Source organism: Cryptotermes secundus, unplaced genomic scaffold (assembly GCF_002891405.2).
Source record: "Cryptotermes secundus unplaced genomic scaffold, Csec_1.0 scaffold618, whole genome shotgun sequence".
Taxonomy (NCBI): Eukaryota; Metazoa; Arthropoda; class Insecta; order Blattodea; family Kalotermitidae; genus Cryptotermes; species Cryptotermes secundus.
The window spans coordinates 151,742-165,421 of record NW_019734973.1 but is presented as its reverse complement, the minus strand read 5'-3'; the positions used below and the strand labels follow the sequence as shown (position 1 = coordinate 165,421).

Genomic DNA, 13,680 nt, shown 5'->3' with positions numbered 1-13,680 from the left:
CGTGATACTGACATGTAAAGACAATCTAGAAAAGAAAATATTACATATCTGAGAGCTCTGAAAGGTCTGGAGGGTCTAAGCAGGTCCGTGTCGGCTTAGTGAGAACAAGCAAGCAGACGGCAGCTCTTGCTCAAATGAAACGGACGTAGACGAACGTACAGAATGCGCCAGCAGGCGCCAGTAAATCTGTGATTTATCGCGGCATGGGCGAGGGCTGATCGTACTAGAGAAAATGACTGATTCTATAAGTATATGGAACGTCCTTGGCATCATTCCGAAGACACATATTACTATTTTTCAGTCCCTACAAATTTCTTAATTATAAACGCGTTTCTTCTTTGTAGGAGATCTCTCTGGAAATGGTGGCAGTTGAGTGTAGTTACAATAGGAACACTTCATCGGCAAAAAGTAATAAAGGAAAATGCCTGTAGTAGCAGTGTATGGTAAAGCTTTACCAGGTACTGAGACCAGTAAGCTGAGACCTACTCTCTACAACCAGCTTCCCAAACGATATGCCTGAAGCACTCCCCTGTAACTATTCCCCCTGCATGGCCTACGAGGATAGTTATAAAACGCCCATCAGCATTGTTTGTTGCCCCATTCTACAAACCCACTCTTGGAATAACTTTCACAGTGTCGTACTAGTTTTATGTAAAAGGAATCACAACAAAACGGATTGAGATCTGTTGCCCCACAATAAACACAAGTAATAGTTCAGAACGTGTTCTATGGACTGGTTTTGTACAACTTCAACAGAGCGATATCTTTTACATATAACATTTTTGTAAACTTGAGAGTTTTATCATTGCCATTACCCAATTTCAGGTCACCATAGCAGCGAACTGTCTAATATTAACGTATTGTATAAACGTAAATTTGTAACAGGTCACGCACGAGCAAGCAGTGATTTCTGTTGGTGTATTGATAATTTTTATATGATATGAGAAGTACTATGTAAAGGAGACAGTTTACGATCGACTATTTGTGTTTGTTATTAATGGTAGATGGTGTTAAACATGGAGTTCGACGTATCGTTCTTTAACATTTAGGACTAGAAAGGAAATGAAAGGGAAGTATTAGTTAATAGTAAGAAATATTGTACAACAAATGACGAGAAATCCCGGCGAATTCTTAGCGGGTGTTACACTAATTACCCTAATTTTCAAATACGTCGAAAATATCTTTCCTCCGGAACCAGCCCTTGGCTAAAATAGCGTGTATACTTAAGGAAGATCTTGTATTCAAATTTGTTCAAAATAAAACTATTCAGAGGTTTTTTTCTCGCATAGTATGACGGAAAGTCGTGGTCAGTATCGTCAGTAAGTTACCAATGGCATTTGGTCGAATGAATCTCTGCAGCTACGAATTCTAATTGCTGGGCTACGCACTTACTGAAACGACCAATTCCAATACCGTTGCATGGTCGCTAACGTCGCAAAGGGGGGAGACCCTGGCAACCGGTAGAAGGAAAAGCGAAACAAGCACAAGGGCTGTTTTTTTTAATTGCTAGTGGGGTGGGACTAAGTCCCTTGTACTACGACCACTTCTGGCCTATTGTACCAGCCCCAGATGATAGGTGAGGGTGATTGTGGAGCAATTGGTGGAATGAAGATTGGCAGGAGAAACTGAAGTACTCAGAGAAAACCTGCCCCAGCGCCACTTTGTCCACCACAAATCCCACTTGACCAGACCCGGGATCGAACCCGGGCCAACGCGGTGGGAAGCCAGCGACCCCAGAGACTAACCGCTTGAGCTATGGCGCGGCCATAGCACAAGGGCTGTATGTGTTGATTTCTACTATCATTTTTGAGCACCTTTCACACTGATCGCTAATCTGTACCAATCACAATACACCTATCATATTTATCTGAACCAATCAAAATCCCCCAAGAAACAGGTGTCGTGCATGTGTTTCGTTCGGATGTTGTGGTGCTTGGATATAATTACAAAAAATTTCAAGCTACTGCTTATTCTCTGCCTGATGGTGGGTTTTTATTTTGATTGGATTCATTCAAATGTGCTCGGGTGATCGGTCCTGTTCTTGGTTCAAATAAGCGACGTAGGCGACTACGCGATACATCCCTGACACTAGAATTGCTAATGTGTGCTTCCTTGTATAACTCCTGTATTTCCACGTTTAGGTGCCACTAAGTGTAATCTTCAGTAATCCGTGCTTGTCGCAGCATTGCCCATAACATTCAGTAGCGTTATCTTTATTCCGCTACATTCCGTACTTCCGTATTTCCGTATACTGTGACGACCGTGACGACTGTGAACCTGTGACTGTCATTTGTCAATTGCGGTCAGTAGGGCCGGTAGTGAACGTAGTGTAGTGAAGGTTTTGAACGTTTTGAAGGGTTAGTACTCGTAGGGCCTGTAGGACTCCTAGTATTCAAGGTACCTAAGTTTGATATGTTGGTGATGGATGTTACATAAAGTTTATAGTTTTATATTTGTCGTACCTTGGCTGCGAAAGTTTCCAATCTTGTTTCAAGCTTTTGTAGTGGATTTTAAGGTCCCCGAATTTTGAAGGAGAAGCGAGTTGTTTCGACCAATTTGATTTCAATTCGAGGAGGTCAGGTGGTATCTGATTGGCTTTGTAAGTTTCAATAAATATATAGTCTAATATATTTGTGTTTCTTCTGTTCTCATCCTGCCATCTCTTTGTGTAGGTTATTATTGTGACAGTCGCCAAGTCATTCGGAAAACAATACAATATCATACTTCTTCTGGCTTATTTTGGACTTCATCCATCATCTGGTATGTAAAAGACAAAAGACCACGACGTTTCGGAGACTGGATCTATCTCCGTCTTCAGGTGGGTAGGGAAGGATAAAACCTACTCAGTTGGCCCCGTTAGAAAGAGCTAGTCTCATCACTGGACTAGGACTAGCTCTTTCTAACGGGCCCAACTGAGTAGGTTTTATCCTTCCCTACCCACCTGAAGACGGAGATAGATCCAGTCTCCTAAACGTCGTGGTCTTTTGTCTTTTACATACCAGACAGTGGATGAAGTCCAAAATAAGCCAGAAGAAGTACAGTATACACCATCGTCAGAATCCTTTCAAGTCTAATACAATATCACTATAAAATTTTGGTGTCTACAGGAAGGCCAGGAAAGAATTTGGAGAGTTCTCCCTTCAGGGATTTAACGCCTTATAGTCCGTTGAAAACCAATGGACGTTTCGGAGAAACATGCCGCCTCTATCTTAAGGATTGAAGAATAATCCAAGCAAGAAACCAGCATGTGAAGGCAACAGCAAAAGCGGCTCTACTTGCTGTCTGCTTCATGCTGATTTCTTTCTTGGCTTAAAATTGGAGTGGCCCTGCTTGCTACCTGCTTCATGCTGGCTTCTTACTTAGGTTATACTTTGTCCCAGAAGATGGATGTGACATTTTCCAAAACATCAGTTCATTTTCAACAGGTTATGTGGTATTATATACCTGAAGACAGAACTGTTCATAGTCACCACTGCGAGAACATAAAATCCTACATGTAAGAACCCTCATAAGTGATGTGTTCATATACAATAAACAGTACAGTACAGGAAATATGTTTCTCAAACAGGGGATGTAAGGTCAGTCCATGTTAGATTTCATCTATTTACATAATGTGCCACTGACCACATGTCTGATCTAGATGTTGGAAGTATTTCAGTACACACCTCCAGACAGAAGCTGTACTAGACAACAGCCATAGCTGAAAGCATGTTCAGTTTCATTGTGGTGCACTGGGGGAACTTGTGCAAACTAAAGTACATCAGGCTGTGACCACATTTGTTCATCTGTACATCCATGTTTTGAAATCTGTTGCTCTTTCTGAATGTAGCATTGTCTTCATGTCCTAACTGAGGTAGGACTGTTTCATAGTGGAAGAGATTCAAAGGCAGCTTTGAAGGTTTTCTTACTGTTGTCATCCATTTTGCCATTTTTTTGTGTGATCTGTACCATTTCTTTTAATCATCTCTTTTGTCTTCCATATTGGTTCCCTTTGCTGAACATGTACCACATTCATTATAACATTTTTGTACTTGAAATATTGCATCTCTAAATATCGCGAAAGTTATTCCTATGATTATATATTTCTTGGATATTAGGTCCAGTGCATTCACAAATCTTCTGTCACCATGGTGCTGTCCCACAATTCTGGCACAACTTTCATCTTATGTGTCTCCATGGTAAACTAATGAAAAATGAGTGATCTCTTATGGCTGCAAATCTAGATGCAGAACCTAGACCATAGTCAGGTACACCCACATGGTGCTCAACTGAGGCCCAAATGGCGGACACCTCAAAGATCATGTAACTGTTAGTCTGTACCACTGGTATGTTACTGCTGCCAGAAACTTAAATGAAATTAATGAAAAATCCCCTGAAACAGTGTAGACCTATGTATATGTGAGGGGCTGTGTGTGATTATTCCTACGATCGGAGTCTAAGATTGCAGCTTGACAGTGGTGTCAGACTTAAATGAATTTCCTAATTATCAGTGATGTCTGTAAGAGTAACGCCTTAGACATAATTCTTGACACTGAATTTTCTAAAGCATGTGGAGATAGTAATAGGTTTTGTATTGACTTCTGAGGATAATCTAAATGTTTGATGAAAAAATTGTTAAATTAACACGTATGCTTATGAAGCTTTATGTTAAACACTGCATTTCTCTGATTAAAATCGAAATGATCTTCATTCCCATTGGAGAGCCACATTAAATATCCTGTGGCACTGGAGGAATGATCAAGTCAAGGAGGATGAGGTGGGCAGGGCATGTAGCATGAATGGGGGGAAAAGAGGAATGCATGTATAGTATAGTATAGTATTTATTGCATTCAAGCAAATCCAATTACAGGCCAACACCACTGGACACAGAACAAGTCAAATATCTTCAACAAATGCTCCAACAGTGGAACTAGTCAACATAAAATATACATCAACCTAAAATATACATAACACTATACCATGTTTAATTGTAAATAAAATAAGTTAAAATTGTAATAAAAACACATTACATAATAAATTCATTCAACTTAGTAGCTTATATATCTCAAACCATAAAAGATCACAACATCCATCAACTATAATGAGGTATGTTTGTTACATGGCATACCAGTCAAGTTGGAGATTATATCTTACATGTTCAATACCAAATAAAACCAGTCAAGGTATAAGCTTGCTATATACAATGCAGGTATCAGTGCAATATCCTTGAATGTACAACTGCACATCCAAACAATGCATGCAATATTGAATGAACATAGTAAATTACTACTCATTTATACAACCAAAATATTCATCCAAAGTATAAAAGGATTTTGAATGTAAAAAGGCGTTTAAGGCCACTCTAAATACCTTATTATCATGTACTACTTCCTTTATTTTTAATGGGAGACAATTAAAAAGTTTAATTCCATAGCAATAAGGACCCTTCTGATGAACTGTTAAATTTGTCTGAGGGCAATATAAATCTAAACCGCGCCTTGTATTGAGACCATGAATCTGTGTTGATGTATGGAATAGACCCTTATTATTTACAACAAATATCAATAAAGAAAATATATATTGGGACTGGAGTGGCAAAATCCCCCAATCCCTAAATGCTTGTCTACAGGAATCCCTTGCTCTTAGCCCACTCATAATTCTAATTATTCTTTTTTGAATTCTAAAAATTTGTACACTAAACGAGGTATTGCCCCAGAAGATAATTCCATAGGTTAAAAGTGAATGAAAATAACAATAGTAAATCATTTTTAATGTTTCGGTAGGCATGATGGGTTTAATAACCCTCATTGAATAACACGCCTTACACAACTTAGGTATGAGTTGGGATATATGGGCCTTCCAAGTACACGTGCTTTCAACAATTATACCCAAGAACTTCACCTCGGTACTGTTTGGGATCACATTATTGCAATAATTAACCATAACTCCGGTATTAGGACAAGACTTAGCCGCAAATTGTACATGTTTAGTTTTGCTGAAGTTTAGGGTTAGCAGGTTTGACTTGAACCACTCATTAAGGCAGTCAAAAGAGATATTCACATCCCTATTATATTGTAAGTTATTATTGCTACTAATCACCAAACTAGTGTCATCTGCGAATAAGACTGGTTTAACTGTGCTATTAAAAATTGTAGAAAGATCATTTATATAGAAAAGAAATAGAAGCGGACCAAGTATGGACCCTTGAGGGACTCCATGCCTGACAATATCCCAATCTGATCTAATAGTGTTGCTCATTTCAGTATCTGTTATTAGTACTCTCTGATGTCGATCTGATAAGTATGATGCAATTAAATCATAAAATCTACCTTATATCCCATAATATTGTAGTTTACTCAACAATATTTCGTGATTCACACTATCAAACGCCTTCTTCAAGTCACAAAAAACTCCACCTACAACTTTTTGTTTATTTAATGCTTCTAGTATTTCATTGAGTAACACGTAAGAGGCTTTAGCAGTTGAGGATTGACGTCTAAATCCAAATTGCTCATTGACTCTTATATTTTGATCATGGATATGCTGATTTAATCTAGACAAAACTATCTTCTCAAATATTTTTGAGAAGGAGGTTAAGAGGGAGATGGGCCTATAATTAGGTGGATCATTCTCACAACCGCCTTTGTAACAAGGCTTAATTTCAGCATATTTTAGCCTATCCGGAAATACGCCAGCAGACAGCATTTTATTACTAATATATGTTAAAGGAGATATTGGTATTGTAAGATATTGGTGAGAAATCCATTAGGAAAGAGACCACTGGGAAGACCTAGGGGTAGGTGGTGGGCAATATTAAAATGGATCTTAGAGAGATAGGATGGGATGGTATGGATTGGATTGGTCTGGTTCAGGATATGGACCAGTGGAGGCCTCTTGTGAACATGGCAATGAACCTTTGGCTTCCCTAAAATGTTGGGAAATTCTTGAGTAGCTGCATATTTGGCAGGGCTCAGCACCAGGAAGTGATAATGAAGGATTTAAAAAAACATGTTTCTAATATTTAATTGCGTGCAGGCGTGAATAGATGTGCTGCAGGAGAAGAGCCTGCCATGAAAATAAATGAGAAGAACCTTGCTGCGTTTGCCTCTTCGGCAACACCAGTGGACAGAGAAGGCTGGCTTGTAAAGCGGAGTGAAGTAAACAAAGGATATCAGAAAAGGTGGTTTGTGTTGAAGGGCAATCTTCTGTTTTACTTTGAGAAACGTGGAGATAAGGAGCCCGTGGGTGTGATAGTGCTAGAAGGTTGTACCATTGGTAGGTATATTAACTGTACTTTTGTAACCTTATCTTCTTCACATCCCTTCAGTCTGTTTTACTGTCTGATGGAATTTCTTTATTAGCAAATGTACGGAAGTGGTGATGCATAGATTTTCTTTCTTGGTGACTGTAAGTAAGTGATACAGTAATCTCCCAGTTATTTGGTACCTGTGCATCCTGAATACTTGCACAGTTGACAAAATTTGAAATGAAAACAGACTCAAATTTACCATCTTTTGAAGTCATTAAAAAAATTATAATGCACACATTTCACCCATCACACAGTAGTTCTTCCAGTCCAGTAGCAACTTTACCCATTCTCCTTCATGCAGATGCCATTATATTAGACCAGAGCTGAATTTGTAAGTCCATTAATGCGTGTGTATACTTATATATATATATATATACACACACACACACACATAGTTGGAACATTAATAGTGGCAACACTGCTGTAGAGACACCATGCAACGGAACCAAATGTCNTTAAGACGGAGTTTGTCTCATATATATTGTGTGAGTGTAACAGGATGCTTAAATATAATATTATAATGTTGCTTATACCACACGTTAGTCACATACCTACCTTACCTCAGAGCAAATGGACTCTCTCTTCCCACATCATGTGCATGCACAGTGATGAGAAGAACAAAGCCTCGTGTTAGCTGGTGGTCTAATGTAGTGTTGTCACGATGTTTTCGAAACAGGAACAACGGAGTTGGATAAAGATTGAATGTGCCAGAGGCCGTACAGCACCACAGTGTCATCAGGGTCTTCAAGAGTCTTGCGGGGAATCTGCATTGCCTTACAGAACAGTGGCACGATGGGTAAAAGTCTTCAACGAGGGACGCCAAAATGTGGCAGACATGCATTGGGCAGGTCGTCCTAGTGTCAGTGAAGGAGAAGTGTATGTTCTTTCCGCATTACTGGAGAGTGATCGACGCCATACGATTTGTGAGCTGTCCCGAGAGACAGAATTAGCGCATATGACTGTTCTTCACATTCTGAAGGAACACCTGGGCATGAGAAAAATTGTATCATGACGGGTTCCACATGATTTGATGGAAATGCAGAAATGGCTACGAAACGATGCTGGTCGTAACCCCTTGGAATGCTATGAGCGCGAGGGGGAGGCTTTCTTACGCCGTATCGTGGAGAAAACAAAAGTAATGAAAATTTCGAGACAACCAACCCCAGTCACAATAAAGATAGACCAAAAACAAGTGGAGAATGTGAAATGTTTTAAATATTTGGGTAGCTTGTTAACAGATGATGGAAGGTGTACTTGTGAAATTAAATCCAGGATTGCCATGGCAAAAGCTGCATTTAGCAAGAAGAAGAATCTTTTTACCAGCAAATTGGACTTAAATTTGAGGAAGAAACTAGTGAAATGCTACATTTGGAGCATAGCTCTGTATGGGGCTGAAACATGGACACTTAGGGCAGTAGATCAGAAACATCTGGAAAGTTTCGAAATGTGGTGTTGGAGAAGAATGGAGAAGATCAGTTGGACCGATTATGTGAGAAATGAAGAAGTGTTAATTAGAGTCAGTGAGCAGAGGAATATCCTACATGAAATAAGAAAACGGAAGGCTAATTGGATTGGTCATGTTTTACGCAGAAACTGCCTTCTAAAAGAAGCTATCGAAGGAAAGATAGATGGGCGGATAGAAGTGACAAGAAGACGAGGAAGAAGACGTAAGAAGATGCTGGATGACCTTGGGGACAGAAGAGGATACTGTCATTTGAAGGAGAAAGCTCTAGATCGCATTAAGTGGAGGAATTGTTTTGAAAGAGACTGTGGACCTGTCATCTTGACAGATTACTGATGATGATGATGATCATTACGCTGGATGAGACATGGGCCAAATCACATGAGCAACAAATGAAACGCCAGTCGAACAAATGGTGCCATTACAGGTTACCACAAAAATCAAAAGTTTGTCAGAACCCCAGCAATGTGAAAGTTATGGTGATTCTTGTGTATGTCTGCGATGGTGTTATCCTACCGCATACCGTTCCCAGACAGCAGACCGTCAATGTGCAGTATTACCGTTCATTTTTGGAACACAACCTGCGACCAGCTTTGAGAAAGAAGCAGCAACACTTTCTGCAGAACCCACCCATCGTTTTGCAGGACAATGCTCGGCCGCATGCAGCGCAAGCCGTGGCTGATTTGTTCGATCGATGGGGCTGGGAAGTGCTGTACCATCCACCATACTCCCTGGACTTAAGCCCTTGTGACTTTGACTTGATTCCTAAGATGAAGGAACCACTTCGTGGCATTTGCTTGAGAGCTGTTCCAGAGAGTCTTCAGGCAGTAGACCGCTCCATTCAAACTATCAACACAACAGGTGCTGCTAAAGGTACCCTTCGACTTCCACATTTCTGCCAATGGGTTGTACACAGTGCTGGTGACTACATTGAAGGACAGTAAAACTTTGAAACATGCATCTATTTTGTATCAGTTGTAAATAAATAGTTGCCACTATTAAAGTTCCAACCCTCTTATATTAAGTGATTCCTTGTACCTTGAAACATTTAAAAAATTTGTTTGTGGTGAACAGTATAGTACCCCCACTAGCTAATTACTGATTACATGACCACAGCTTAACTGCTCCTCCTTGTAGAGCCAGAGAAACAACTGCACATTAGGATAATTTAGGGTCTTGCAATTTAACTGAGCTTGTAATAACCACTTGTGTAGTCGCAGGTCTGCATTCTCTGAAAAAAAAAAATAGCAATTCAGGAGGACAGATTGGTAATTTCTCATGCATTGTCCTGCGATCTTTTACCTTTTGCAAATATGCTTGTGTGATTTCGATATCCAGTTAACTTATGTCTAGAATTGCACCAAAATTTGAGTGCATTAACCACCATAATAAAGTGTGCTCTCATTGCAGAACTGGCTGAAGATGAAGAACAATTTGGATTCAAAATTGTATTTCATGGGACAGGTAATCGCAGTTATACCCTTGGGGCAGAGTCCCAAGAAAGCATGGAACAATGGATGAAAGCTCTTGCATGTGCAAGTTATGATTACATGAAGCTCATGGTAGCCGAACTTCAGAGACAGCTCGATGAAATGGAAGGTGAGAGGATCTGTTGTGTATATTTTTGCAGTTATTGTGTATAAAACCGTGCACTGAAATGCCTTTATAAACTACCCGTTGTTCTACGAAACATCTGTCATTGTAGACTGATCTTGTAAGGAAATATGGTGATCTCAGGAAGAGATGACAAGACTCTTTTATTATCCCTTGTTTCATCAGTCCTGATCTTTTCTGTGTCATCAGTAATTCCATCTGCATTGGTCCTTTTTCTGGGTGGTCCATGCATGAACATTATATATTTTGTTCGTACTTTCTTGTCTGTTCAGAAAGATGAAAACACATTGTTTGATTTTCTTACTCAAAACGTTTGGATTGAAAGTTTTAGAGATATTGCCCTTTCAGTTTTTTTCAGTCACTTCGCTGCTATTAGAAAAAAGGTAAAAGGTAAAGCTATCCCTGTAAGAGATCATGGAGACCCATAGTGTTGTGAGACATTGAGGCTTCCACATTTTCTAGACAGTCTGCTCACAGATGGCATTGAGGTTGTCAGCCTTATGTGCTGGCCATTCTTTACCCCCCAGGTAAATTCCTGGTGCTCATTTCTGTTAGAGGCCAAGTCTACCCCAGGGCCATAGTGTGGCTGGAAGGATTAAGTCAATTGAAAAATCCAGTGACATCATCAGAAATCAAACCCACGACCTTCCACCTTGTAGCATATTGCCTGAATCAACTACGCTACCTCATGTCCCACTTCACTGCTATTACTACAGTGAAACTACAGTAAAACTACAAAGAGTTTTGTCATTTTCTTATGTAGGCATTAATTATAACAACTCGTACCACTAAAGTAAAGCTAAAGAGGAGCAGATTTCATATATGCCAAAAGAAAAATATATTCACATATGCTAAAAAATACTGTCTCCATTCGTTTACTACATTACTAGAAGGTTGAAAAAGAAATAGTTTTTTAAAACATTTCATATATTTGCTTTCACACCTGACACCATGCTGTTATTTTTTCTGTGAAATATGTGAAGTCGTGGTAATGTGGGAAAAATTATATATTGTTCTGAAGAGTGAATATATTTTATAGCTCTGAACAAGTCACCTACTAAAACTTGATAGAGGAAAGTGAATGTGTTCTGATTGTTTTACTTGTACAGAATAGCTCCAATATGTTGGAAATCTTAGATTAAATGTGGCACACATTTAATATGTTATATGTTAACACACTGAGATCATATCACACTAATTGTAGTTCTGTTAAGTATTTCATTCAGGTTTGACCATATTCATCTTAATTTTTCAAATTTGAGATAACTTTAATAAATTTACCATTGGCCATTTAAATATTGAAAGTCACCTTTGGTGATGAATTGTTTGAATTTCTTTACATGGAGGTTTTACAGAAAATATATTAACAAATTTCTATCAACTTTTGTCTCATTAGAATGTGAAGCAGCAACCATGAGGCAGAATCAAGCTATACATATTAATTCCACCACTTTATCTCAGAACTCTGAGTCTACAGAAATGAGATCTGGAAATTCACCCATGCCTCCACCACGCCAGAGGCATAACCCATTCAACAGGGTACAACAGATAGGTAGTTTGGATGGCCAAATGCTGTCTGGTGGACCTCATTGCCGTTCTCACAGATATAGCTCTGTTCCTGGCAGGCCTGATGGAACCTCAAGGCTGATGGAAAACATTCCACGGACCAAAGTGACATTCAGGGAATTACACACTGCGTATGGGAGACGCGTTCTAAGTGACTTCAATGCCTGGAGACATGCAAAGAGACAAGAACAGGATAGAAAGCAGGGATCTGGGTTGACACAGGAATTATTGATAACTTTGTGAAACATAGAGAGAGTGATGAGTTTAGATGTTGAATATAAGGTTACCAGATTAAATGAGGNCCTAGAACAAGGATGCTGAAAAGGGGATTCACTCACGCATTGAGCTGAGCCCTTCTTGAGAAGCTGCAAATTGTGCAGCTACTCAAGAATTCCCAGCATTTTATGGAACCTGAAGGTGTAGTACTGTGTTCACAAGAGCCCTCCACCATCCCCTATCCTGAGCAAGATTAATTCAATCCATACCATCCCATCCTATCTCTCTGAGATCCATTTTAATATTGTCCACCCATTCATGTCTTAGTCTTTCCAGTGGTCTCTTTCCATCTAGCTTTCCCACCAATATCTTACATGCATTCCTTTTCTCCCCCGTTCGTGCTATATGCCTGGCCCATCTCATTCCCCTTGTCTTATCATTCTAATTATACTTGGAGAAGTGTACACGTTATGAAGATCCTCATTATGCAGTTTTTTCTAACCTCCCATCACTTCATCTCTCTTCTGTCCAAATATTCTTCTCAACACCTTGTTCTCAAACACCCTCAGTCTTTGTTACTCCCCTAATGTCAGAGACCAAGTTTCACACCCGTACAGAACCACCGGCAAAATTATAGTTTTGTATATACTAATTTTTATGCTTTTAAACAGCGGACGAGAAGACAAAAGATTCTTGACTCAATGGTAGCAAGCATTACCCTAGTTCAGTCTCCACTTAATTTCCTCCAGAATCAGGTTTTGATTTGTTACCATTGTTCCCAACTATCTGAACTGTGCCACATTTTCAAAGCAGCTGTTACCTATCTTTATTTAATGATTTTGCCCTGCATTTTGGTGATGAGACAGCAACATATACTTAGTTTTCTCTGTGTTTACTTCTAGACCAACCTCCTTACTAGCATCAGTTAAAGTTTGTGTGTTTTTCTTTATGGTATCTATATTATCACCCAGTAGACTCACATCATTGCCATAGACCAACAGCTGATGTGTCCTGTATAATTTCAGCCCCACGTGATTTTCCTGGACCTTCCTAATGGCATATTCTAAAGCAAAGTTGAAAAGGAGTGGCGATAAAGCATCACCTTGTTTTAGACCATTCTGGATAGGAAATTTCTCAGACAGCTGTTTACCTATATGAACTTACTATATGTTTCATTTAAACACATTTTAATCAGCCTAACTAATTTCATGGGCACCCCGAACTCCATCAGGATATTGTACAGTAGTTCCCTCCTAACTGAATCATAGTCTTTCTTGAAGTCTACAAATAGCTGAAGTACTGTCTATTGTACTCCCATTTTTTCTCCTATTTATGACGAATGCAAAAGATCTTATGTGTAGTTGATCTGTTACGTCGAATCCCACACTGATGACCCCCAATAATTTCATCTATGTATGGACTTAACCTTGAGAGAAGAATATTGGATAAAGTTTTGTATGGAGTTGATAGCAGTGATAATCCATAATAATTACTACAGTCAGTTTTATCACCCATCTTGTGAACTGGTACAATA

At 39.3% G+C, this 13,680-nt stretch overlaps 1 protein-coding gene across 4 annotated transcripts; it reads left to right on the top strand.

Moving 5' to 3' along the window:
• The first annotated feature begins 1,903 nt into the window (after positions 1-1,903).
• Positions 1,904-12,225, top strand: LOC111869149 (sesquipedalian-1). Of its 4 annotated transcripts, none has more exons than XM_023860395.2 (4): positions 1,904-1,984; positions 7,015-7,254; positions 10,161-10,349; positions 11,761-12,225. In XM_023860395.2, the coding sequence occupies exons 2-4, from the start codon at positions 7,050-7,052 to the stop codon at positions 12,171-12,173; spliced, it is 807 nt and encodes a 268-aa protein (XP_023716163.1). In that variant the 5' UTR covers positions 1,904-1,984; positions 7,015-7,049; the 3' UTR covers positions 12,174-12,225. The 4 variants fall into 4 exon arrangements, with proteins under 4 accessions (XP_023716163.1, XP_023716162.1, XP_023716161.1 ...); XM_023860394.2 differs by lacking the exon at positions 1,904-1,984 and adding an exon at positions 2,217-2,357; XM_023860393.2 differs by lacking the exon at positions 1,904-1,984 and adding an exon at positions 2,217-2,599.
• The last annotated feature ends 1,455 nt before the right edge of the window (positions 12,226-13,680 follow it).

Coding starts and splice junctions, on each gene's coding strand:
- LOC111869149 (XM_023860395.2), top strand. CDS start 7,050: ATGAAAATAAATGAGAAGAACCTTGCTGCGTTTGCCTCTTCGGCAACA. Junction 7,255..10,160: donor GCTAGAAGGTTGTACCATTG/GTAGGTATATTA, acceptor CTCTCATTGCAG/AACTGGCTGAAGATGAAGAA. Junction 10,350..11,760: donor ACAGCTCGATGAAATGGAAG/GTGAGAGGATCT, acceptor TTGTCTCATTAG/AATGTGAAGCAGCAACCATG.